The 24,530-nt window shown below is 42.9% G+C and overlaps 1 protein-coding gene across 1 annotated transcript in view; it reads right to left on the bottom strand.

The window, feature by feature from the left end:
- Positions 1–6,583: 6,583 nt before the first annotated feature.
- TTC24 (tetratricopeptide repeat domain 24) overlaps positions 6,584–24,530 on the bottom strand; it is a 221,743-nt gene continuing 203,796 nt past the window's right edge. Inside the window, exons 13-14 of the mRNA XM_086947643.1 lie at positions 9,745–9,793; positions 6,584–7,754 (exon numbers count right to left, since the gene is read on the bottom strand). Of these exons, the coding sequence (XP_086803769.1) occupies positions 7,661–7,754; positions 9,745–9,793 (143 nt within the window). The 3' untranslated portion in view covers positions 6,584–7,660. The remainder of the gene's footprint in view (positions 7,755–9,744; positions 9,794–24,530) is intronic.

Raw genomic sequence — 24,530 nt, 5'->3', positions numbered from 1 at the left:
CAATCTAATGTGTCACATTTAATTCGGTTTCAGGTGTTTCCTCCATATGTTATGATTTGTTTTGTATGTTTTAAGACTTATTTTTGTCCCCTTGATTGTGCTACAATTGCGCATTTTAAGTTTGGGCACTTTTCTGGATGTTGCATGTTAATTTTTATTGTTATGCTTCTTGATCTTCTGACTCATTTAAATAATAAAAAGAAATTTAAAAAAAACATTTGAATGTGAGGAGTTAGACATAAAATACTTATTTTTCTTATGAAAGCAATGTATTGACAATAAAGTGTGCATTTTGAGTTATGAATTGTGTCCACTCACCTGTATCTACACTTACTCCCGCCCAGGAGCCTGTCTGTCCACAGCTACCACCAAGTGTCAAGTACAGAAGGGGTACGTGACCCAGTTGCTCAGGTTCCATAGTAGGTTGGGCCCCAGGACATTAGGAGTAAAAGGCTGCAACCACCATGGTTGTTCCCAGTCGCCTCTGCATGGCCCTCGTAAAGGGGTTCTGACAGAATGCCTTGAAAAATGTTGAGATTTTGAAAATCAGTTATTTTTCCACAAGTTCCCACTAAAGGACGCTTCCACTCCTAAGAAGCTTTTTACACATCTATTTTTATAGCCTTTTCGAAGGATATTTTGGCCTCCCAATGCCAGAAAAAACCTTAAGATGAATTCTTCTTTTTTATATTATGAGAAATGAACCAAGTCTTATGTGCAAAATCTTTATCAAATAGATCAATAGATGTTAGCCAGACCCAAAATACTTTGTGTTTCATGTACAAAAGTTGGAGGTGGGCAGTCAAGAAGAGCAAACACTTTGTTCAAATCCATAGCAAGTCCTTTCAAAGAAATATCTTTGCTTTCAATGTCCTGCTTCTAGGTTTACATGGTAGTTGGTTTTGTAGTAGTCTGGAAAGTAAAATAAGGTAAGTCTATGATGTTCTTGAATGTCTTTCGAAAATATCAGGACAGCATCTAGGCAGATGACAACAAATGGATGAAGGACATTGGATAACACAGAATTTATGAACCTTTGAAAGACTGCAGGGGCATTACAAAGGTAGAAGGACAAAACAATATATTTCAAGTGGCCAAAGGGAGTATGGAAAGCTGTGTTTCACTAACCTCCTTTTTTATCTGCAGACAATAGGTTCCTCGTAGCTTTGTGAACACTGTTGCACCTTTTACAGCTTCTAAGAGATCTTTAACCAAAGGAAGAGGTTACCCGTCTTTGATAGTAACTTTATTAAGACACCAATAGGTAATACATGGTCTCATTTCTCGCATGCTTGCAGGAGATACTGCAGTTGTATTCAAGCCACTCTGTACATTCTCAGCAATAAACTGGTTTAATACAGTTTTTTTTGCTGAGTCAAGGAATATATTCTTTCAAAAGGTATTAGAGCATCTGGAACTATTGGAATTTAATAATGAATTCTCTGTGTCAGGGAAGAATTAACACTGTTGGCTTTAGAAAAATGTCCGCAAATTAATAGCTATGCGCTGATATTAAGGAAAGTAAAGCAACTATAGAGGGACAAGTCCTGGTAGTAGCTGGGTGACAAGTTGAAGAACAATATTCCCCAGAGTAGTAACAATCTTCCTGTCAGAATTTAGTAGACAAAGAAATTGCATGAGTGGCGCAATTGATATAAAAATTATATCTTACCAATGAAGGTAAGCCCAGGATGATGACATACTTCAAAGATGATATAGGATCAAACAAAAAAGTTCACTTAAGTGAGCTTACAGCCATCGTCATGCTGACGACCAAGCCGGAAGATAAAGATGACCCATCTACTGACTGAATTTGTTCAAGCAGTCTATTCTTGCAGCTGTCTTAATTGTTCCTTTGCCCAGACTTGATTCATATATGTTTCTGAAGCCCCAAAGTCTAATGAAGCTGGCGATAAGATATTGAGACCTCTTTCATTATATAAATGAACATCCAAAATGAATATTTTTTAATTGTTTTTTCTAACATTTGCTGACTTGATGTGAGGGACCATAATAGCACCTGTCAAATCTTCCTCAAAGAAGACAGGCCCTTTTGTTTCCTGAAGACCATGTTGGTCTAATGGGAGATTGTCGAACTTAATGACCAGACTCCCAGTACAAACGCAAGTGTGCCTTTCTTCAGCAATCTTAGTCTGTTTCAGACACAGGTCCTCTGGTTGTACCTATCTACACTGGTTCTTCCTGGGAAGACGTTGAAAATCCTGAAACAGTCTCAGATAGTCTGAGAAGATCATAGGATTTAGAGCAGTAGCAGTTGTCCTAGCCCTTCACCTCCCTGCTCTTGTCTGCTGCAATCAATGTTCTGTTAGGAGGGCTGAATTAACAATTTGCTTGAGGGTGGAATATCTCCCGTAGCAGACCAACTCATCTGTAATCTCTTCTCTCATCCTCTTGAGGAAGAACGGCAACTGAGTTGTTTCCATCCAAGTAGTTTCTGCTGCCAACTCACAGAATTTTGTAAAATAATTAAGGACATCCATATTCCCATGTGTGATGGGAGACATCGTTTACTGCGAACGTGCTACAACGCACTCCATTACAACATGGTTGTTACAACGACTGCGTTGTTTCAATGCGAACCATTACATCGCAAGTTGTTTCAACGACTTGCTGTAGGGGGCGTGCTGGTGTTGGATTTACAATCCAACACCTTCCCCACTGTTGCACAAACTGGAGTAGGAATAGTAAATAATCCTATTCCTAAGTCCGGCGCGCCCCCTACAGCAAGTCGTTGTAACAACTTGCGATGTAATGGTTTACGTTGAAATAATGCGGTCGTTGTAATGACCTAGTTGTAATGGGATGCGTGAAAAGCGCTTTAGTAGTAAAGAGACATATTCATGTGTGGTGTCAAACAAGGCTTTTTCTGAAGAGAATTCTCTATCAGGCCTTTCAAACATTGATTTAAAGAATACAAAAAAAATGGTATAATCTTTTAAATCAGTATCATTACCAGACACTAAATCGGTCTCTCAATCCAGAAAAACTCCAGACAAAGATACCATAAGATACACCATCTTAGCTTGATCATTAAAAAATTGACCGGAGAGAAAGGCAAACTAGGCTGTTAGTCTGACCAAAACTCTTTATATTTATTTGGGTCTCCAAAAACATAGAAGTAATTATACTCTTGGGCTCTTGCTCAAGGCTTTCTCTAATTTTTAGTGAACTATTTCTTGCACTTGGTGCAGTAAGGCGGACACCATGTCAATATTGTGGCTGAGGTGTAACATAATAGAGGACAGAAAAGAACCACAAGGGTTTTTGTATCTGCTCCTTTTTGATGTTCTTTCAGTTGGTCATGAAATTGAGCATAGGAATGTGCAAAGGTAGACCTGTAAGGGGTACCAGGTTCACACAGAGCTGGAGTTCTCTCCGATGTCATCTGCAACTGCTGGCCCAGTCCATGGGTAAGATGGACATTTTTACTACTATTTCTAGCGTGTTTGCTCTCCATCGATATAGAAGTTTTAGAACCAGTGATGGATTTACTCCTGTGGAGACCCCCTAGGCAGTCGAAATTTTGGTGCCCCCCATGCAAATTATCTCTAGTTTATGTATATTAAGTAGTTTTTTTAATGGGGTTTTATATAGCGCAAACTTGACCCGAAGGTATCATGTATCCGAGCGCTTTACACGAGCACCAGTTGCGTTACATTAGGACACATTCATTTTTGTTAGGCAATGGGCAATGGGGTGATTAGCTGATTTGCCCAGAATCACAGGATGTTGAACGTCCTTGCTGAGACTCGAACCCGGTTCCCCAGATTTGAGGTCAACCGCCCTAGCCGTTAGTCCACATCCTCTCCCCTAAGTTGTTAATGGGTCCGTAGTCGATGGACCCCTAAAAGGAGTGGGGCCCATAGGCCGGTACCTACTTTGCCCATTTGGTAATCCAGAACTGTTCAGAACTAATAGTTGATATAGTGGTTTGACAGTTAGAGGGAGAGAAGGTGCATTGATCTTCCTAAGAGTTTCTTGGATTTTGTACAAGTAAATGTTCAGGTTTGGACATAGAAAGATTGTGTGCTCTAAAGTAGCACATTTAGATTTGCACTTCCAGTATTCATACTGTTGTATAAAACTAGATCAATGCAATATTTATTGCTGTCATACTGCTTTAGGTGACGTAAAAGAAAGTAACTGATAATGCAGAATATTTAGAGTAATTCAGCATTCTTCACCCTATAGCATGCCATGACTTATCATGGAGATTCCACTTGAGTTTCCTGCAATGTGGTTTGAGGATCTGCATATATTGTAATGATTCTTAAAAGGGTCTAAAAGTAGGTGGCTTTAGAACATATGAATCAGGCATTTGAAACCAATCCAGTGGATGTCTATTCATGACATTTTAAGCAAATGACACAAGCTGGTGTCTTTTGTGCTAGCCCTGGCTAGTTCCCCAACTCTGAATTGTATTGACCTTGAATGACTGTAAAGAGGAACACGTTAACATAATAACTGATCACAGAGATGTAGCATGTCGTATGTTGTAGTTCTAACCGTTGCCTTTTGAGGGATGTTGTCAAGCACATTGGCTAAATATCCATCCATGAAAAACCTTCCTTGATTACTATTAAACAGGCTAAGTTGTAAACAATTTCAACAGCCTATCCCTGAGTTTGCCCTATTCAAAATTTTTATTTCAATCATGCTGAGGTATTATTTGTGAGAAAACAACACTGGGTGTGGGCTTTCCACAGTAAGGCCAAGCCTCTCTATCAATAAGCAACAAAACAGAAGCCAGTACTGCAATGTCTAATTCAAGAAGGAAATTAATTACTACGCACAAAGAATTAAACTGAGTGCGAGTTTGGACCAATTGTCAGGCATGAATCATATTTATTATTCATAAAGATTTTTCAACATATTCGTTGGTTAAGGTTCACCAAACAATTCACAACAATTATCAAAAACCAAACAGTACAAAAATACAAATTTCATAAAAATGACATTGACATAAAAAAGCGCACAAACATCCGTGGTTGGTCAACTTTCTCATTCAAATCTCACTCTCTCACACATACCATACATACAGGGATCAATATTTACAATTTCAAATGTCACAAATTGATTGTTTTCACAAACACCAAAGAGACCTATTTGGTAAATGTACAATATTTGTCAAATCAAAATGAGCTATTTGGATGATGACATTCTTATGGTGTGCATAGGCGGTCTACGCGTTTTGAACCCTTAACTGTGGTATGAGTGTGCACCACTAAGAAAAAACTGGGGAACCGGGCGAAGACAAAATGATGTCTTTTGGTGTGTTATTCACTTGTTTGATTAATTCCAAAGCGGAGGCGAAACTGTAAGTCAGTGCGGACTGAATCCTGGACCTTTCGCACGAAAGCGTCTTGCCTCAGTTGGAGTCTGGTCAGTATCTGTAGACCGCCTATGCACACCATAAGAATGTCATCATCCAAAAAGCTCATTTTGATTTGACAAATATTGTTGATCAACCACGGATGTTTGTTTTGTTCCTTTACTATTGTGCACTTTTTTATGTCAATGTCATTTTTATGAAATTTGTATTTTTGTACGGTTTGGTTTTTGATAATTGTTGGGAAATGTTTGGTGAACCTTAACCAACGAATATGTTGAAAAATCTTTATGAATAATAAATATGATTCATGCCTGACGATTGGTCCAAACTTGCACTCAGTTTAATTCTTTGTGCGTAGTAATTAATTTCCTTCTTGAATTAGACATTGCAGTACTGGCTTCTGTTTAGTTGCTTAGAGGTATTATTTGTAGCAGAATACAATGATTGCCTTGGTAGGTTATTTAATATTCAGTACCCAAGAGAATCTTGCAACCAGAGGGTTGAATCCTGCCAATGTAATATAAATAATTTCAAACCAATGTATTACCCACCTCCAGTGCTGGTATTGCCGATTTTATGTTAGAACACACAGTCCTCCAGCTGGGAACGTATGTTGTACTGCACATTTCTGCCCATGTTATAACTGGCTCTCTTGCACATTACATGAGCTGCATGAATAAATCATAGAGTCTCATCAGTCATATAATCTGATGCCATGATACTAGTTGAAACAAACAACACTAAAAAATGGAAGGTGTGTTTTTGTGTTCACAATCTTGATCTGGAGCCCCGACAACCAGCCTCTTACCCTTTTAATGGACTAGCAAAACACTGTCTCTGCCTATGTTTCATGATATAACCAATCATCACTTTTAAACTGATTGTTTTCCAACAATTTATATCATTTCAGTATAGAGTCCTTTATGGTGGACCTCTCGCTAAAGAGTAGTTTCCTAGTGCATAACCCACATTAAAAAAAATACAACAAGTTTTATCATGGAAAATTGGAAACACAATCCTTAGCAAGACAAATATTTGCTCATTAAAATTTGTATGAAAAAATGAAAGCATGTAGTAATTATGTACACACATCTCTTCAAAGTTGTTCAGATGATTTCGTCTTTATGTCGAACACATACCTCGGCAAGACAGTTTTCAAAGCAATGTACTCAGTCCACCTGATGGTCTGAGACTCTGCAAGAAAAATATTCAAACACTGCACGGCAAGAGTCCAATAACAAAAATATATTTAATAACATTTTGCTGCAAGACATAGTAACATTTGCTGTACAGTACAAAAAATAATTTCAACTTCTAAATTTCTGTTTACGTCTACATGCTCCAGACGTGTATTAGTCAGTAGTCTGATTGATTCGATAACTTATGAAACACAGAATACACACTGTGAATATTGTAATTTCATGACAGTCCTTCGACAGCCAGAAAAAAGTAGTAGGTAGTGGAGGCCCTAAGCAGTAAGATTAATTAGGATCAAAAGGTTTTGAGTTTCCTCTAAACTACCTACAGATAACTGTGGTGGTTGGTAAGATAGACTCAGACCAAGTTGTTCAGCCGCTTAGACTCATCTTTACAGAATGTACATGCTTCACAAGGAGTAAGTCCCGCCTTCAGGAAATGAGTGAAGGGCAATGAACAGGAAGGATGTATAATCAATGAAATAATGTTGGCCTTTATTAAATTTGCACCTATACAAAATACAAATAATGTGGTAATCATTCAGGCCTTTATCACTAGTAAATTAACAACAAAGTGTTGCTTGAAATGTCTATGAATCAGCTTAATTTCAGAACTATGTAAGAATTTAAATATTTAAATGCCAAAAAATATCTGATAAATACATGGCTTAACCAGCTGTGAAATTATTCAGTTCCTTGATTAATGTAGTTCAAGCTTCTTCCTGATTTTCTTGGGACAATAACTGAACAAAGTGATTATGGTAAAAAGAAAGAAGTCATACAATCCATAATGATTTTGCACCTTTGTGGACTGTGTTTGTAGGAGTATTGAATGCAATAAGTTATAACAGAAGAAATGTTCGACCAATCAGAGAATAAGATTGCAAGCAATACTGTCACTGTAAGCCAAAATGAGGAGTTGTACGCTTTTTTGTCTGAATATCTTGAACAAAATGTCATTAGCAATTTTGTTCCATAAATATGCAGGTTCTTAAGTAGGGTAAAAGCTGTTGATAGGCAATGGAGCCAGCTTCTAAGGGGAATTACAGGAAATCAAGGATTAAAACCCTACTTTCTCCACCACATATATAGAAAAAGAGTGTCCATTGCTTCACATGACAGAGCACATTCTTGATATGGATTTGCCTGTTTCCCTTTTTAATGGTCTGATATTGTGTCCATTTCCGGCAGCTTCCTTAATGGCCCTGAAATAAATGGCGAAAAGATAATTTCAGCACACATGTAATAAAGAAGCACCATGCTTTCCCATATAGACTATAAGAACACAGTCAAGACACATATATAACTGCTGTGATCAGATATTCACTCTTGAAACAAATAGCATGAAAGAAAGAATTAAAGGCCCTCATTCCAAGTTGGCTGATAAATTCTGGCATGTGGGGAAATCCCGTAACATATCACAATTATACGTTTTGTGACAAATAACAGATTTCCCTGATTCATTTCGGCATGTTGAACCTGCTGATATTTTTCAGAGGTAAAAAGTCAGGTAAATACCATGAAGTGTTGATTGTGGTCCAGGAAGTATGAAAATCTGCATGTTATGCTCCTTTTTTGGGGAATAAACGTGCACTCTCACCCGATAAATAATGCATCCCTCTGCACTGTTATATATCTGCTGCAATAAATATCCCTCTTAACACAAGGCAAAAGTCTTTCCAGCCAAACATTGTGAGGAAAATGGGTAATACGTGGCATGGTAAGAAATGAGAATCTGCTCTCTCACAAGCACAAAAAACTGTTTTTGCAAAACAGTAAGGGAGGGGAGAAGGGTCGGGAACATCATAGTGTGTAGAATATAACAATCATTTATAAGATAAAATATTATATAATGCATCATGGATAAATCAGTGAAGGTCCTGTTCATATCAATGTTGTGACTTCCTTCAATGGCTGCATCTCTCCTGTGACCACTGCACCTCTCTACTATTCAGTCAGACATTTTTCAGTCAGACATTCAAATCTGGCTCCCTTCCACATGGAAAGATGCTGAATTCTGGAGAAGACACTTCAACTACAAGACTCCACCTGTAAAATATTCTCAGACAGCTCTAGTTCCAGAATTAATTTCTCCATTTCTCTACTATATTCAACATTTATACAGATATGTTGCTACAAAGAATCTCTTTGATTACCACGGAAGGCAAGGGTTTTGGTGTTAGTTTCCCTGTCAGGTGAACCCTGAGGTGTAGAAGATTTGCACTGTGAGAATCCTTGTTAGACCCTCTTAAAAGGTGTTGTATATTGTTCTACCAGCTGTAATTCTGTACATAGTAAACAATGTGGGTGTATGAAATTACTTTGTAGGGCTGGCCTAAGAAATGTAACAAAAAAAGTACATAAACATGTACAGATGTATTTCAGGTAAGCCCTCTTTAGCCATTGGTCTCTTGGAATGCATTCTGCCTAAGGCGGCACAGATTGGGGCAGTGAGTCCATCCACTTCAGCCATTGGCTCTACTGCTCTGTGCTGTGACTGATGGCATTTCGCCTGATCATAGGTGCACATTCAGATGACATTTAGTATGTTTCAGTGATGGACTGGTGAGTAAGTCCTTTCATTTTCCATTTTCTACTTCTATAGATTCCCTGTCATTTCTTGCCCTCTTCTTTTTTATTTTTTTAGGGTGGGAGCACCTCAGATGCTGCTATTGAGGCACTCACGTCCAACTCCTTTCATACGCAGCACACCACATCACACTCTGCCACACTTTCTAAACCATCTTGGAATCATTCTGTTTATAGTGTAACATTGTTTTACCATTCCAAAATTGGTGCCACATTTAGAAGCAACACATCAGCCATGTTAGATCTGTACAACAGTAACACTAGAAGCACAATATGAATCAATTTGGCCAATAAATGCTTTGTTACCGAGTGGCAGTTTGGAATGGTAATATGGATAGTGCTTCTGTGTTGTACCATTCCAATATGGCTACCACTTGCTCCTTTATATGGCGGCCATGTCAAACATCATCACTTCATAGAAGATTAGGTTCTTGTATCTTTTCTAAGTTCTAATGTAGCATTTCTCTCATATATATGCCTTTCCACAAAACAGTGACAGTGTATGCTTTACATATACATAGAATGCTTGAAGGCCAATATTGCATTTGGTCTATTTTATACAACAAGTCAATGAGTAGTAGGTATCTTCATATAGGTAATCCAGACCTCTGTGTAGCCAGCGTCTTGAACTTAATAGTTTCGTAGTCATGGTTGCCTGTAAACAATATTGAAAATGCCCAGCGTTAGAATGAGATACAGTCAAATATAGGAGAGAATTCTATCACATATAGAAAATATAATTCTCCATCATGGGATCCTCAGTAAAATTCTTAACTACCATACCCCCTTATTCCCGAATATTATGCAGGATATCCATCCATCTTTTCATATAGAGAACAATTTATTTTCTAAATATCCCCAGTGTAGACCTAATGTAACATTTGTTTCGTTTGTAGATAACCTATTTAGAATGAGCACAAGCTTTCAGAGCAGCAGGACCACTAAAGCCTTTGAAATATTCTATTTAAAAGGGAAAAGGAGGGCTATATTATCATAACTATAGTTGCATGGGTGTACCCAGCTGTACAAAGTGTTTTCATGCTTGTTGGCAGAATCTCAAGATCTCTGGGCAGCTACCCCATAAACGTAGTCTCAAGTGAACACATTAGAACATTAGCATGATGCCGCAGGCAGCGTTTAATATTTGCAAAGAATATAATTGTTCCTCTACACCTACACATAACTCATCCAAACCATAACTGCAATAGACACTTTCTTTAAAACAACTGGTACCCAGTCTGCTGTGGACAGTGACGGCCACTGGAATTGCAAACATGAAACCTACATAGTAATCGGAGTAAGTTTAAATCATCATCGAAGCCACTGACATATAACAAGATGGGCGAGTCACAAATGTTTAACTGTCCTATGAATCTGAGATTGTAACATGAATTGCACGGTGGAACTTTGGGGCTCCCACTCTGCTGCCTTTTTTGGTTGACATGTGGAAATGATGGAACTTGACATAAGGTGTCTTAACAGATGAAGACGATGCTCTTTTTCTTCGTTGAACAGTGAAGCCTAATCATAGTGGTGGGATCTGAAGGTCCACGACCTCTGAAGTTAACTGCTTCTGAGCTTAGTAAAGAGCAATATGAACCATGATGTTGGAGTCAGGGTGCACTGTACTGTTTCAGAAAACTAATAAAAACTGAGTAGGGGAAAGCAACTGGTCTTCTGAAACCTTTTTAGTATATCCATTTAAAAAAGAAAAGCACTCAAATATGACCAGATAGGCAAAGGTCTCATTGTCAAAGAAGTTAAGAAGCTCTGCTTTAGAATTTAGGACTACACTGCAATCACAGGTGTACCTCAGGTAATTTTTCCACAATGTGGAGAAAGGATTCCTGAACAGTGCCTTTTCTCATGTCTGTAGTAGCTTTTTCTAACTTAACTTGCCACTTTGTGGTGCTTACCTGAGAAACCAGAGCAAATCAAAATTGATCCTTGAATAGGATCCATTACTAGCAATATTCATGGGCACAATGGTAGTTAGAGTGTACATTCATGCTGTAAAGCAATCCTATATCTGCAACCTAACTTTTCTGGTTTCAATGGTAAGGCCCTGCAACAGTTTCTCTTTTTTTTTTTTTTTTAATATTTTTATTAAGATATTTTGCAATTATATACAAGGCACGGCATCATTAATACAATAGAAAAGGAAAAAAATGAATGCAAGACATTAAGAAAGAAAAAACAATCAATAAACCATCAACAGGCGAGATAGAGAAAGCAACATACAGTTAAAACACAGAAGTGAGATAACTTGAATCATAGTATTCTTCCAGATTGTGTAACCTAAATAATATAGTCGCACAAAATTATCCTTTCCTAATCTTTCCACACAGTCAAATAGGTTTCTCCCCTTATAATCAGCATAACCAATTATATCTCATATATGAATCTTATTCAGCCAGGTTGTGGACAGGCCTCAATTTTATACTGTTATTCATCTTTCCATCGTGTTATAGGATCCCATATTATCTTACCTAGCTTCCTTCCCCTTTTTCCCTTCCTTGCATATATCTCTTTCTCCACTTTGTATGTTATTAATAACTTAGCCAGCCATTTGTGGAAAGTAGGTGGTATGGGGTCTATCCATGCAGAGGCTATACATAATCTCATAACAGACATTGCAACATATAAAAATTCCCTCCCACAAAAAGGTCGTACATCCTCAACATTGACTCCTAGTAGAATGGTTCACGGGGTTAATACAATTTCAGTACCTAGGATTTTGTTTATGAAACATTCAATATCTTTTTTTAGTAGATCTAGATGAGGGCATATAGCAAATACATGTTGTAAATCAGCATCCAAACTTCCACACCTATAGCACGTAATGCCCACTGTACCTCCCCATTGTGCTATTTTAGCGGGTGTATAATATAAATGATAAAGTGTTTTATAATGTTGCGCCTGTAATGGTGCTGAACATAACAAGGAATAACCCTTTTCTAAAGAGATACCAAAGCTTTCAAAGCTAATTTTAAGATTATCCTTCCATTTTTCGCTCCATTTTTGGTGGTCGTCCTGTTTTGCTTTTATCAGTTCAGCATATAATCTTTTGATTGTGCAATCTTGCCCCCCTTGAATTATCTCCATAATTGCGTTACGCCTGAATCCGAGAACGCCTCCTTTTTTGTTTAGGAGAAAACTCCTAATTTGGAGATATTTAAAGAATTGCCTAGTTTCTAGGTTAAATCTAACTTGTAGATCTTTGAATTGGAAAATCCCCTGATCCCCCTTTATATCCCCTATAGTTCTAATTCCCCTGTTTTCCCACTCTGCAAATATAGGTCCCGAGAAGATATCTCGTGGGAGGGTTGGATTATATGAAAGTCTCGTATATGAATTATATTTTCCTAGGCCAATTTTTTTAGCGAAGCTTTTCTAGATTTCATATGCTGCTATTATCGTCTTAAACTTTGTCCTCTTATAATAGCTGGCCTCTGTGAATTTCAGCAGAACATCCTTCGCTTCCGTTCCCAGAGTTAATCCATAGATTGCTAGTGATCCAAATTTGCTCCACTGCTCTGATCCCTCCCCTCCCAGCAAACCAATCATATTCTGTAGAGCCGCTGCCCAATAATAAGATTTTAAGTCTGGAACTCCCCAGCCTCCCCTTTCTCTCGGCAATGTCATAAATCTGAGGGCTCTTCTCGTTTTCCCCTTTGCCCAAATGAATCTATTTAGTGTACACTCAAGTTTTTTAAATATTTTGCCATCAAATAATAAAGGTATTGCTCTAAATAAATATAAAAATTTTGGGAGTATCAGCATTTTTACTATATTCGACCGTCCCACTATTGACAGGTGCAACTTATCCCATCTATCCAAGTCTTTCTCTACTTTCTTGATTAAAGGGTTAATATTCCTCTCTACTAAGATATCCAGGTCTGACATTATGATAACCCCTAGATACGTGCCTTCCTGCACCACTCGATTATGTGTACATGGGGTATATGAATTTTTTATTATCTGTGTTTTTGATGTATTTAATTTATACCCCGATATCTTTCCGAATTTCATCGCCTCGAGTTCAAGATGTTCTATAGTTTCAGATGGATTTGGAGAAATTACAGCAATGTCATCTGCGTAAGCTAAGATTTTACACTGCCCAATGACTGTTGTTACTGGAGCAATCATCTTGAATGTCTCTATTCTGCGTATTAGTGGGTCCATATATATGGCAAACAATAATGGTGAGCAAGGGCACCCTTGTCTAGTCCCTCTTTTTATTTGAAATTGACCCGTGTTTCCACCATTCACTCGTAGAGTTGCTACCGGTTCTAGGTAAAGAGTTTGTAGGGCTTTAATAAAGCCTTGTTTAATACCTGTTCTTGCTAAAGCATACCAGAGATAGCCCCAGGAGACCCGATAAAATGCTTTTTCTGCATCAAGTAACATCACTGCAATCGGGTCTCCTGTTTCGTATATGGTGGGTGGTTCCTCTCCCTGGTATAAAACCATGTTGGCAACTACTGACAATTTTATCTATAACTTTTGCAAGCCTTGATGCCAATGCTTTAGAGAAGACTTTTACGTCCGCATTGAGTAAAGTTATAGGCCTATATGAACCTGGCTCTTCCGGATTTTTCCCTTTCTTTAATATTACAACCACCTCAGCACCCCCCCATGACTTAGGTGGTGTTTTGCCCAGCTGTGCCCATTGCATCACCTTCATCATTTCTTCTATCAAACAATCCCAAAATACTTTGTAAAATTCTATAGGGATTTGGTCAGGACCTGCTGCTTTACCAGAGGGTAGATTCCATATTGCCTCCTTAATATCTGCAGCTCTCCCTCTAACCCATCTGCTTCCTCTTCCTCGATGAGGTCTATAGGAATCTCTCGGAGATACTCCATCATTTCTTCCTTATCTATTTGAGAATCACGACCCTCTAGTTCATCGTCATATAGCTTCTCGTAAAAAATCCTAAAAACCTCTCTTATTTCGTTCGACTCTGAATGAACCGTACCGGATGTATCCCTGATTTCTCTAACTATACCTGCGGCTTCTTGTTGCCTTGTTCGAGTAGCCAAGATCCTGCCTACTGACTCGCTTAACTCATAACACTTCTCTCTTTTAGTATTATAGATTTTCGCTGCTTTACTAGCAATTTCGCCCTCTGCATCACCTTTAGCTTTCACTAGCTCTAGCCAAGCCTTTTCCAAATCCCGCCCCGACAGAACACTATTTTCTAAATTTTCCTCTGCCTTCAGAACCTTCAGAGCTAGTTCTGAATTCCTCAGCTGGGTTTGTTTCCTTTTATAAGAGTTGTAACTCTTTGTTTCCCCTCGTATTCCAGCTTTAAAGGTGTCCCAGACCACTCCCATTTCTGCTGTATCTCTGTTAAAGGTAAAAAAATCAATAATCCATTTATTCATGTGTTCTACATACTTTTCGTCCTTCAATAACTCTCTTTCAAAGGTCCAGTTTGTGTGTTGTCTAGTGCTTGTTTTTGTTGTTATAGTGAGTACTAGAGGGTTGTGATCAATAAGGATCCGTGGCAGTCTTTCAATCTTTGAGTTAGAAATAGTAGTGCTTGAAATGAAGAAATAATCTAATCTTGCACATGTTCGATGCGGAGCAGAGTAATATGTAAAGCCTTTATTATCCATTCTCTTTTTCCCCCATACATCTGAAAGAGCATTGTTTAACACCAGACTATGTAGTGCCTGGTTTACTTTTTTTTTCCTGCCTTGATACTTTCCAAAGGAACCCAGCCCTAATCCATCTGCTCCATTAATATTGAGATCGCCTCCCAATATAATTTTTGGTGCCCATGTTGCTAACTCGATTTAGAAAAGGGGGGTGGTGATGAACAGAGTGTCTGAGTTAAACAGACCACTCTTACCCAGTCCAAAGATCAGGGCTTGATCCATCACCGTTATTTATCTCACTGCCCCATCCCAGCTCAGAACCTGGCTATATGCAAATCAGTCTGTCCCTGGCCCAGTGCATCATGAGAACAGGGCAGACTAAACTACCAAGCCAATTCTTCACCAGAAAGGAGACAAGCTACCGGGGACCGGTTTCTGGCATTTCAGCCTTCTTCGGCCCGGCTTGCTTGAATCCTGATGGAGCAGTGAGAAAGGGACTCATGTCTGAGTATACCCTGCCACACCTATAGTGGCCAAAAACGATTTAGAAAAGGGGGGTGGTGATGAACAGAGTGTCTGAGTTAAACAGACCACTCTTACCCAGTCCAAAGATCAGGGCTTGATCCATCACCGTTATTTATCTCACTGCCCCATCCCAGCTCAGAACCTGGCTATATGCAAATCAGTCTGTCCCTGGCCCAGTGCATCATGGGAACAGGGCAGACTAAACTACCAAGCCAATTCTTCACCAGAAAGGAGACAAGCTACCGGGGACCGGTTTCTGGCATTTCAGCCTTCTTCGGCCCGGCTTGCTTGAATCCTGATGGAGCAGTGAGAAAGGGACTCATGTCTGAGTATACCCTGCCACACCTATAGTGGCCAAAAACGATTTAGAAAAGGGGGGTGGTGATGAACAGAGTGTCTGAGTTAAACAGACCACTCTTACCCAGTCCAAAGATCAGGGCTTGATCCATCACTGTTATTTATCTCACTGCCCCATCCCAGCTCAGAACCTGGCTATATGCAAATCAGTCTGTCCCTGGCCCAGTGCATCATGGGAACAGGGCAGACTAAACTACCAAGCCAATTCTTCACCAGAAAGGAGACAAGCTACCGGGGGCCGGTTTCTGGCATTTCAGCCTTCTTCGCCCGGCTTGCTTGAATCCTGATGGAGCAGTGAGAAAGGGACTCATGTCTGAGTATACCCTGCCACACCTATAGTGGCCAAAAACGATTTAGAAAAGGGGGGTGGTGATGAACAGAGTGTCTGAGTTAAACAGACCACTCTTACCCAGTCCAAAGATCAGGGCTTGATCCATCACCGTTATTTATCTCACTGCCCCATCCCAGCTCAGAACCTGGCTATATGCAAATCAGTCTGTCCCTGGCCCAGTGCATCATGGGAACAGGGCAGACTAAACTACCAAGCCAATTCTTCACCAGAAAGGAGACAAGCTACCGGGGACCGGTTTCTGGCATTTCAGCCTTCTTCGGCCCGGCTTGCTTGAATCCTGATGGAGCAGTGAGAAAGGGACTCATGTCTGAGTATACCCTGCCACACCTATAGTGGCCAAAAACGATTTAGAAAAGGGGGGTGGTGATGAACAGAGTGTCTGAGTTAAACAGACCACTCTTACCCAGTCCAAAGATCAGGGCTTGATCCATCACTGTTATTTATCTCACTGCCCCATCCCAGCTCAGAACCTGGCTATATGCAAATCAGTCTGTCCCTGGCCCAGTGCATCATGGGAACAGGGCAGACTAAACTACCAAGCCAATTCTTCACCAGAAAGGAGACAAGCTACCGGGGGCCGGTTTCTGGCATTTCAGCCTTCTTCGCCCGGCTTGCTTGAATCCTGATGGAGCAGTGAGAAAGGGACTCATGTCTGAGTATACCCTGCCACACCTATAGTGGCCAAAAACGATTTAGAAAAGGGGGGTGGTGATGAACAGAGTGTCTGAGTTAAACAGACCACTCTTACCCAGTCCAAAGATCAGGGCTTGATCCATCACCGTTATTTATCTCACTGCCCCATCCCAGCTCAGAACCTGGCTATATGCAAATCAGTCTGTCCCTGGCCCAGTGCATCATGGGAACAGGGCAGACTAAACTACCAAGCCAATTCTTCACCAGAAAGGAGACAAGCTACCGGGGACCGGTTTCTGGCATTTCAGCCTTCTTCGGCCCGGCTTGCTTGAATCCTGATGGAGCAGTGAGAAAGGGACTCATGTCTGAGTATACCCTGCCACACCTATAGTGGCCAAAAACGATTTAGAAAAGGGGGGTGGTGATGAACAGAGTGTCTGAGTTAAACAGACCACTCTTACCCAGTCCAAAGATCAGGGCTTGATCCATCACCGTTATTTATCTCACTGCCCCATCCCAGCTCAGAAACTGGCTATATGCAAATCAGTCTGTCCCTGGCCCAGTGCATTATGGGAACAGGGCAGACTAAACTACCAAGCCAATTCTTCACCAGAAAGGAGACAAGCTACCGGGGACCGGTTTCTGGCATTTCAGCCTTCTTCGGCCCGGCTTGCTTGAATCCTGACGGAGCAGTGAGAAAGGGACTCATGTCTGAGTATACCCTGCCACACCTATAGTGGCCAAAAACGATTTAGAAAAGGGGGGTGGTGATGAACAGAGTGTCTGAGTTAAACAGACCACTCTTACCCAGTCCAAAGATCAGGGCTTGATCCATCACCGTTATTTATCTCACTGCCCCATCCCAGCTCAGAACCTGGCTATATGCAAATCAGTCTGTCCCTGGCCCAGTGCATCATGGGAACAGGGCAGACTAAACTACCAAGCCAATTCTTCACCAGAAAGGAGACAAGCTACCGGGGACCGGTTTCTGGCATTTCAGCCTTCTTCGGCCCGGCTTGCTTGAATCCTGATGGAGCAGTGAGAAAGGGACTCATGTCTGAGTATACCCTGCCACACCTATAGTGGCCAAAAACGATTTAGAAAAGGGGGGTGGTGATGAACAGAGTGTCTGAGTTAAACAGACCACTCTTACCCAGTCCAAAGATCAGGGCTTGATCCATCACCGTTATTTATCTCACTGCCCCATCCCAGCTCAGAACCTGGCTATATGCAAATCAGTCTGTCCCTGGCCCAGTGCATCATGGGAACAGGGCAGACTAAACTACCAAGCCAATTCTTCACCAGAAAGGAGACAAGCTACCGGGGACCGGTTTCTGGCATTTCAGCCTTCTTCGGCCCGGCTTGCTTGAATCCTGATGGAGCAGTGAGAAAGGGACTCATGTCTGAGTATACCCTGCCACACCTATAGTGGCCAAAAACGATTTAGAAAAGGGGGGTGGTGATGAACAGAGTGTCTGAGTTAAACAGACCACTCTTACCCAGTCCAAAGATCAGGGCTTGATCCATCACCGTTATTTATCTCACTGCCCCATCCCAGCTCAGAACCTGGCTATATGCAAATCAGTCTGTCCCTGGCCCAGTGCATCATGGGAACAGGGCAGACTAAACTACCAAGCCAATTCTTCACCAGAAAGGAGACAAGCTACCGGGGACCGGTTTCTGGCATTTCAGCCTTCTTCGGCCCGGCTTGCTTGAATCCTGATGGAGCAGTGAGAAAGGGACTCATGTCTGAGTATACCCTGCCACACCTATAGTGGCCAAAAACGATTTAGAAAAGGGGGGTGGTGATGAACAGAGTGTCTGAGTTAAACAGACCACTCTTACCCAGTCCAAAGATCAGGGCTTGATCCATCACCGTTATTTATCTCACTGCCCCATCCCAGCTCAGAACCTGGCTATATGCAAATCAGTCTGTCCCTGGCCCAGTGCATCATGGGAACAGGGCAGACTAAACTACCAAGCCAATTCTTCACCAGAAAGGAGACAAGCTACCGGGGACCGGTTTCTGGCATTTCAGCCTTCTTCGGCCCGGCTTGCTTGAATCCTGATGGAGCAGTGAGAAAGGGACTCATGTCTGAGTATACCCTGCCACACCTATAGTGGCCAAAAACGATTTAGAAAAGGGGGGTGGTGATGAACAGAGTGTCTGAGTTAAACAGACCACTCTTACCCAGTCCAAAGATCAGGTCTTGATCCATCACCGTTATTTATCTCACTGCCCCATCCCAGCTCAGAACCTGGCTATATGCAAATCAGTCTGTCCCTGGCCCAGTGCATCATGGGAACAGGGCAGACTAAACTACCAAGCCAATTCTTCACCAGAAAGGAGACAAGCTACCGGGGACCGGTTTCTGGCATTTCAGCCTTCTTCGGCCCGGCTTGCTTGAATCCTGATGGAGCAGTGAGAAAGGGACTCATGTCTGAGTATACCCTGCCACACCTATAGTGGCCAAAAACGATTTAGAAAAGGGGGGTGGTGATGAACAGAGTGTCTGAGTTAAACAGACCACTCTTACCCAGTCCAAAGATCAGGGCTTGATCCATCACCGTTATTTATCTCACTGCCCCATCCCAGCTCAGAACCTGGCTATATGCAAATCAGTCTGTCCCTGGCCCAGTGCATCATGGGAACAGGGCAGACTAAACTACCAAGCCAATTCTTCACCAGAAAGGAGACAAGCTACCGGGGACCGGTTTCTGGCATTTCAGCCTTCTTCGGCCCGGCTTGCTTGAATCCTGATGGAGCAGTGAGAAAGGGACTCATGTCTGAGTATACCCTGCCACACCTATAGTGGCCAAAAACGATTTAGAAAAGGGGGGTGGTGATGAACAGAGTGTCTGAGTTAAACAGACCACTCTTACCCAGTCCAAAGATCAGGGCTTGATCCATCACCGTTATTTATCTCACTGCCCCATCCCAGCTCAGAACCTGGCTATATGCAAATCAGTCTGTCCCTGGCCCAGTGCATCATGGGAACAGGGCAGACTAAACTACCAAGCCAATTCTTCACCAGAAAGGAGACAAGCTACCGGGGACCGGTTTCTGGCATTTCAGCCTTCTTCGGCCCGGCTTGCTTGAATCCTGATGGAGCAGTGAGAAAGGGACTCATGTCTGAGTATACCCTGCCACACCTATAGTGGCCAAAAACGATTTAGAAAAGGGGGGTGGTGATGAACAGAGTGTCTGAGTTAAACAGACCACTCTTACCCAGTCCAAAGATCAGGGCTTGATCCATCACCGTTATTTATCTCACTGCCCCATCCCAGCTCAGAACCTGGCTATATGCAAATCAGTCTGTCCCTGGCCCAGTGCATCATGGGAACAGGGCAGACTAAACTACCAAGCCAATTCTTCACCAGAAAGGAGACAAGCTACCGGGGACCGGTTTCTGGCATTTCAGCCTTCTTCGGCCCGGCTTGCTTGAATCCTGATGGAGCAGTGAGAAAGGGACTCATGTCTGAGTATACCCTGCCACACCTATAGTGGCCAAAAACGATTTAGAAAAGGGGGGTGGTGATGAACAGAGTGTCTGAGTTAAACAGACCACTCTTACCCCGTCCAAAGATCAGGGCTTGATCCATCACCGTTATTTATCTCACTGCCCCATCCCAGCTCATAACCTGGCTATATGCAAATCAGTCTGTCCCTGGCCCAGTGCATCATGGGAACAGGGCAGACTAAACTACCAAGCCAATTCTTCACCAGAAAGGAGACAAGCTACCGGGGACCGGTTTCTGGCATTTCAGCCTTCTTCGGCCCGGCTTGCTTGAATCCTGATGGAGCAGTGAGAAAGGGACTCATGTCTGAGTATACCCTGCCACACCTATAGTGGCCAAAAACGATTTAGAAAAGGGGGGTGGTGATGAACAGAGTGTCTGAGTTAAACAGACCACTCTTACCCAGTCCAAAGATCAGGGCTTGATCCATCACCGTTATTTATCTCACTGCCCCATCCCAGCTCAGAACCTGGCTATATGCAAATCAGTCTGTCCCTGGCCCAGTGCATCATGGGAACAGGGCAGACTAAACTACCAAGCCAATTCTTCACCAGAAAGGAGACAAGCTACCGGGGACCGGTTTCTGGCATTTCAGCCTTCTTCGGCCCGGCTTGCTTGAATCCTGATGGAGCAGTGAGAAAGGGACTCATGTCTGAGTATACCCTGCCACACCTATAGTGGCCAAAAACGATTTAGAAAAGGGGGGTGGTGATGAACAGAGTGTCAGAGTTAAACAGACCACTCTTACCCAGTCCAAAGATCAGGGCTTGATCCATCACCGTTATTTATCTCACTGCCCCATCCCAGCTCAGAACCTGGCTATATGCAAATCAGTCTGTCCCTGGCCCAGTGCATCATGGGAACAGGGCAGACTAAACTACCAAGCCAATTCTTCACCAGAAAGGAGACAAGCTACCGGGGACCGGTTTCTGGCATTTCAGCCTTCTTCGGCCCGGCTTGCTTGAATCCTGATGGAGCAGTGAGAAAGGGACTCATGTCTGAGTATACCCTGCCACACCTATAGTGGCCAAAAACGATTTAGAAAAGGGGGGTGGTGATGAACAGAGTGTCTGAGTTAAACAGACCACTCTTACCCAGTCCAAAGATCAGGGCTTGATCCATCACCGTTATTTATCTCACTGCCCCATCCCAGCTCAGAACCTGGCTATATGCAAATCAGTCTGTCCCTGGCCCAGTGCATCATGGGAACAGGGCAGACTAAACTACCAAGCCAATTCTTCACCAGAAAGGAGACAAGCTACCGGGGACCGGTTTCTGGCATTTCAGCCTTCTTCGGCCCGGCTTGCTTGAATCCTGATGGAGCAGTGAGAAAGGGACTCATGTCTGAGTATACCCTGCCACACCTATAGTGGCCAAAAACGATTTAGAAAAGGGGGGTGGTGATGAACAGAGTGTCTGAGTTAAACAGACCACTCTTACCCAGTCCAAAGATCAGGGCTTGATCCATCACCGTTATTTATCTCACTGCCCCATCCCAGCTCATAACCTGGCTATATGCAAATCAGTCTGTCCCTGGCCCAGTGCATCATGGGAACAGGGCAGACTAAACTACCAAGCCAATTCTTCACCAGAAAGGAGACAAGCTACCGGGGACCGGTTTCTGGCATTTCAGCCTTCTTCGGCCCGGCTTGCTTGAATCCTGATGGAGCAGTGAGAAAGGGACTCATGTCTGAGTATACCCTGCCACACCTATAGTGGCCAAAAACGATTTAGAAAAGGGGGGTGGTGATGAACAGAGTGTCTGAGTTAAACAGACCACTCTTACCCAGTCCAAAGATCAGGGCTTGATCCATCACCGTTATTTATCTCACTGCCCCATCCCAGCTCAGAACCTGGCTATATGCAAATCAGTCTGTCCCTGGCCCAGTGCATCATGGGAACAGGGCAGACTAAACTACCAAGCCAATTCTTCACCAGAAAGGAGACAAGCTACCGGGGGCCGGTTTCTGGCATTTCAGCCTTCTTCGCCCGGCTTGCTTGAATCCTGATGGAGCAGTGAGAAAGGGACTCATGTCTGAGTATACCCTGCCACACCTATAGTGGCCAAAAACGATTTAGAAAAGGGGGGTGGTGATGAACAGAGTGTCTGAGTTAAACAGACCACTCTTACCCAGTCCAAAGATCAGGGCTTGATCCATCACCGTTATTTATCTCACTGCCCCATCCCAGCTCAGAACCTGGCTATATGCAAATCAGTCTGTCCCTGGCCCAGTGCATCATGGGAACAGGGCAGACTAAACTACCAAGCCAATTCTTCACCAGAAAGGAGACAAGCTACCGGGGACCGGTTTCTGGCATTTCAGCCTTCTTCGGCCCGGCTTGCTTGAATCCTGATGGAGCAGTGAGAAAGGGACTCATGTCTGAGTATACCCTGCCACACCTATAGTGGCCAAAAACGATTTAGAAAAGGGGGGTGGTGATGAACAGAGTGTCTGAGTTAAACAGACCACTCTTACCCAGTCCAAAGATCAGGGCTTGATCCATCACCGTTATTTATCTCACTGCCCCATCCCAGCTCAGAAACTGGCTATATGCAAATCAGTCTGTCCCTGGCCCAGTGCATTATGGGAACAGGGCAGACTAAACTACCAAGCCAATTCTTCACCAGAAAGGAGACAAGCTACCGGGGACCGGTTTCTGGCATTTCAGCCTTCTTCGGCCCGGCTTGCTTGAATCCTGACGGAGCAGTGAGAAAGGGACTCATGTCTGAGTATACCCTGCCACACCTATAGTGGCCAAAAACGATTTAGAAAAGGGGGGTGGTGATGAACAGAGTGTCTGAGTTAAACAGACCACTCTTACCCAGTCCAAAGATCAGGGCTTGATCCATCACCGTTATTTATCTCACTGCCCCATCCCAGCTCAGAACCTGGCTATATGCAAATCAGTCTGTCCCTGGCCCAGTGCATCATGGGAACAGGGCAGACTAAACTACCAAGCCAATTCTTCACCAGAAAGGAGACAAGCTACCGGGGACCGGTTTCTGGCATTTCAGCCTTCTTCGGCCCGGCTTGCTTGAATCCTGATGGAGCAGTGAGAAAGGGACTCATGTCTGAGTATACCCTGCCACACCTATAGTGGCCAAAAACGATTTAGAAAAGGGGGGTGGTGATGAACAGAGTGTCTGAGTTAAACAGACCACTCTTACCCAGTCCAAAGATCAGGGCTTGATCCATCACCGTTATTTATCTCACTGCCCCATCCCAGCTCAGAACCTGGCTATATGCAAATCAGTCTGTCCCTGGCCCAGTGCATCATGGGAACAGGGCAGACTAAACTACCAAGCCAATTCTTCACCAGAAAGGAGACAAGCTACCGGGGACCGGTTTCTGGCATTTCAGCCTTCTTCGGCCCGGCTTGCTTGAATCCTGATGGAGCAGTGAGAAAGGGACTCATGTCTGAGTATACCCTGCCACACCTATAGTGGCCAAAAACGATTTAGAAAAGGGGGGTGGTGATGAACAGAGTGTCTGAGTTAAACAGACCACTCTTACCCAGTCCAAAGATCAGGGCTTGATCCATCACCGTTATTTATCTCACTGCCCCATCCCAGCTCAGAACCTGGCTATATGCAAATCAGTCTGTCCCTGGCCCAGTGCATCATGGGAACAGGGCAGACTAAACTACCAAGCCAATTCTTCACCAGAAAGGAGACAAGCTACCGGGGACCGGTTTCTGGCATTTCAGCCTTCTTCGGCCCGGCTTGCTTGAATCCTGATGGAGCAGTGAGAAAGGGACTCATGTCTGAGTATACCCTGCCACACCTATAGTGGCCAAAAACGATTTAGAAAAGGGGGGTGGTGATGAACAGAGTGTCTGAGTTAAACAGACCACTCTTACCCAGTCCAAAGATCAGGGCTTGATCCATCACCGTTATTTATCTCACTGCCCCATCCCAGCTCAGAACCTGGCTATATGCAAATCAGTCTGTCCCTGGCCCAGTGCATCATGGGAACAGGGCAGACTAAACTACCAAGCCAATTCTTCACCAGAAAGGAGACAAGCTACCGGGGACCGGTTTCTGGCATTTCAGCCTTCTTCGGCCCGGCTTGCTTGAATCCTGATGGAGCAGTGAGAAAGGGACTCATGTCTGAGTATACCCTGCCACACCTATAGTGGCCAAAAACGATTTAGAAAAGGGGGGTGGTGATGAACAGAGTGTCTGAGTTAAACAGACCACTCTTACCCAGTCCAAAGATCAGGTCTTGATCCATCACCGTTATTTATCTCACTGCCCCATCCCAGCTCAGAACCTGGCTATATGCAAATCAGTCTGTCCCTGGCCCAGTGCATCATGGGAACAGGGCAGACTAAACTACCAAGCCAATTCTTCACCAGAAAGGAGACAAGCTACCGGGGACCGGTTTCTGGCATTTCA

Source organism: Lissotriton vulgaris, chromosome 12 (assembly GCF_964263255.1).
Source record: "Lissotriton vulgaris chromosome 12, aLisVul1.2, whole genome shotgun sequence".
Classification (NCBI taxonomy): domain Eukaryota; kingdom Metazoa; phylum Chordata; class Amphibia; order Caudata; family Salamandridae; genus Lissotriton; species Lissotriton vulgaris.
The sequence above is the reverse complement of the archived record's forward strand: the minus strand, read 5'-3'. Positions and strand labels throughout refer to the sequence as shown.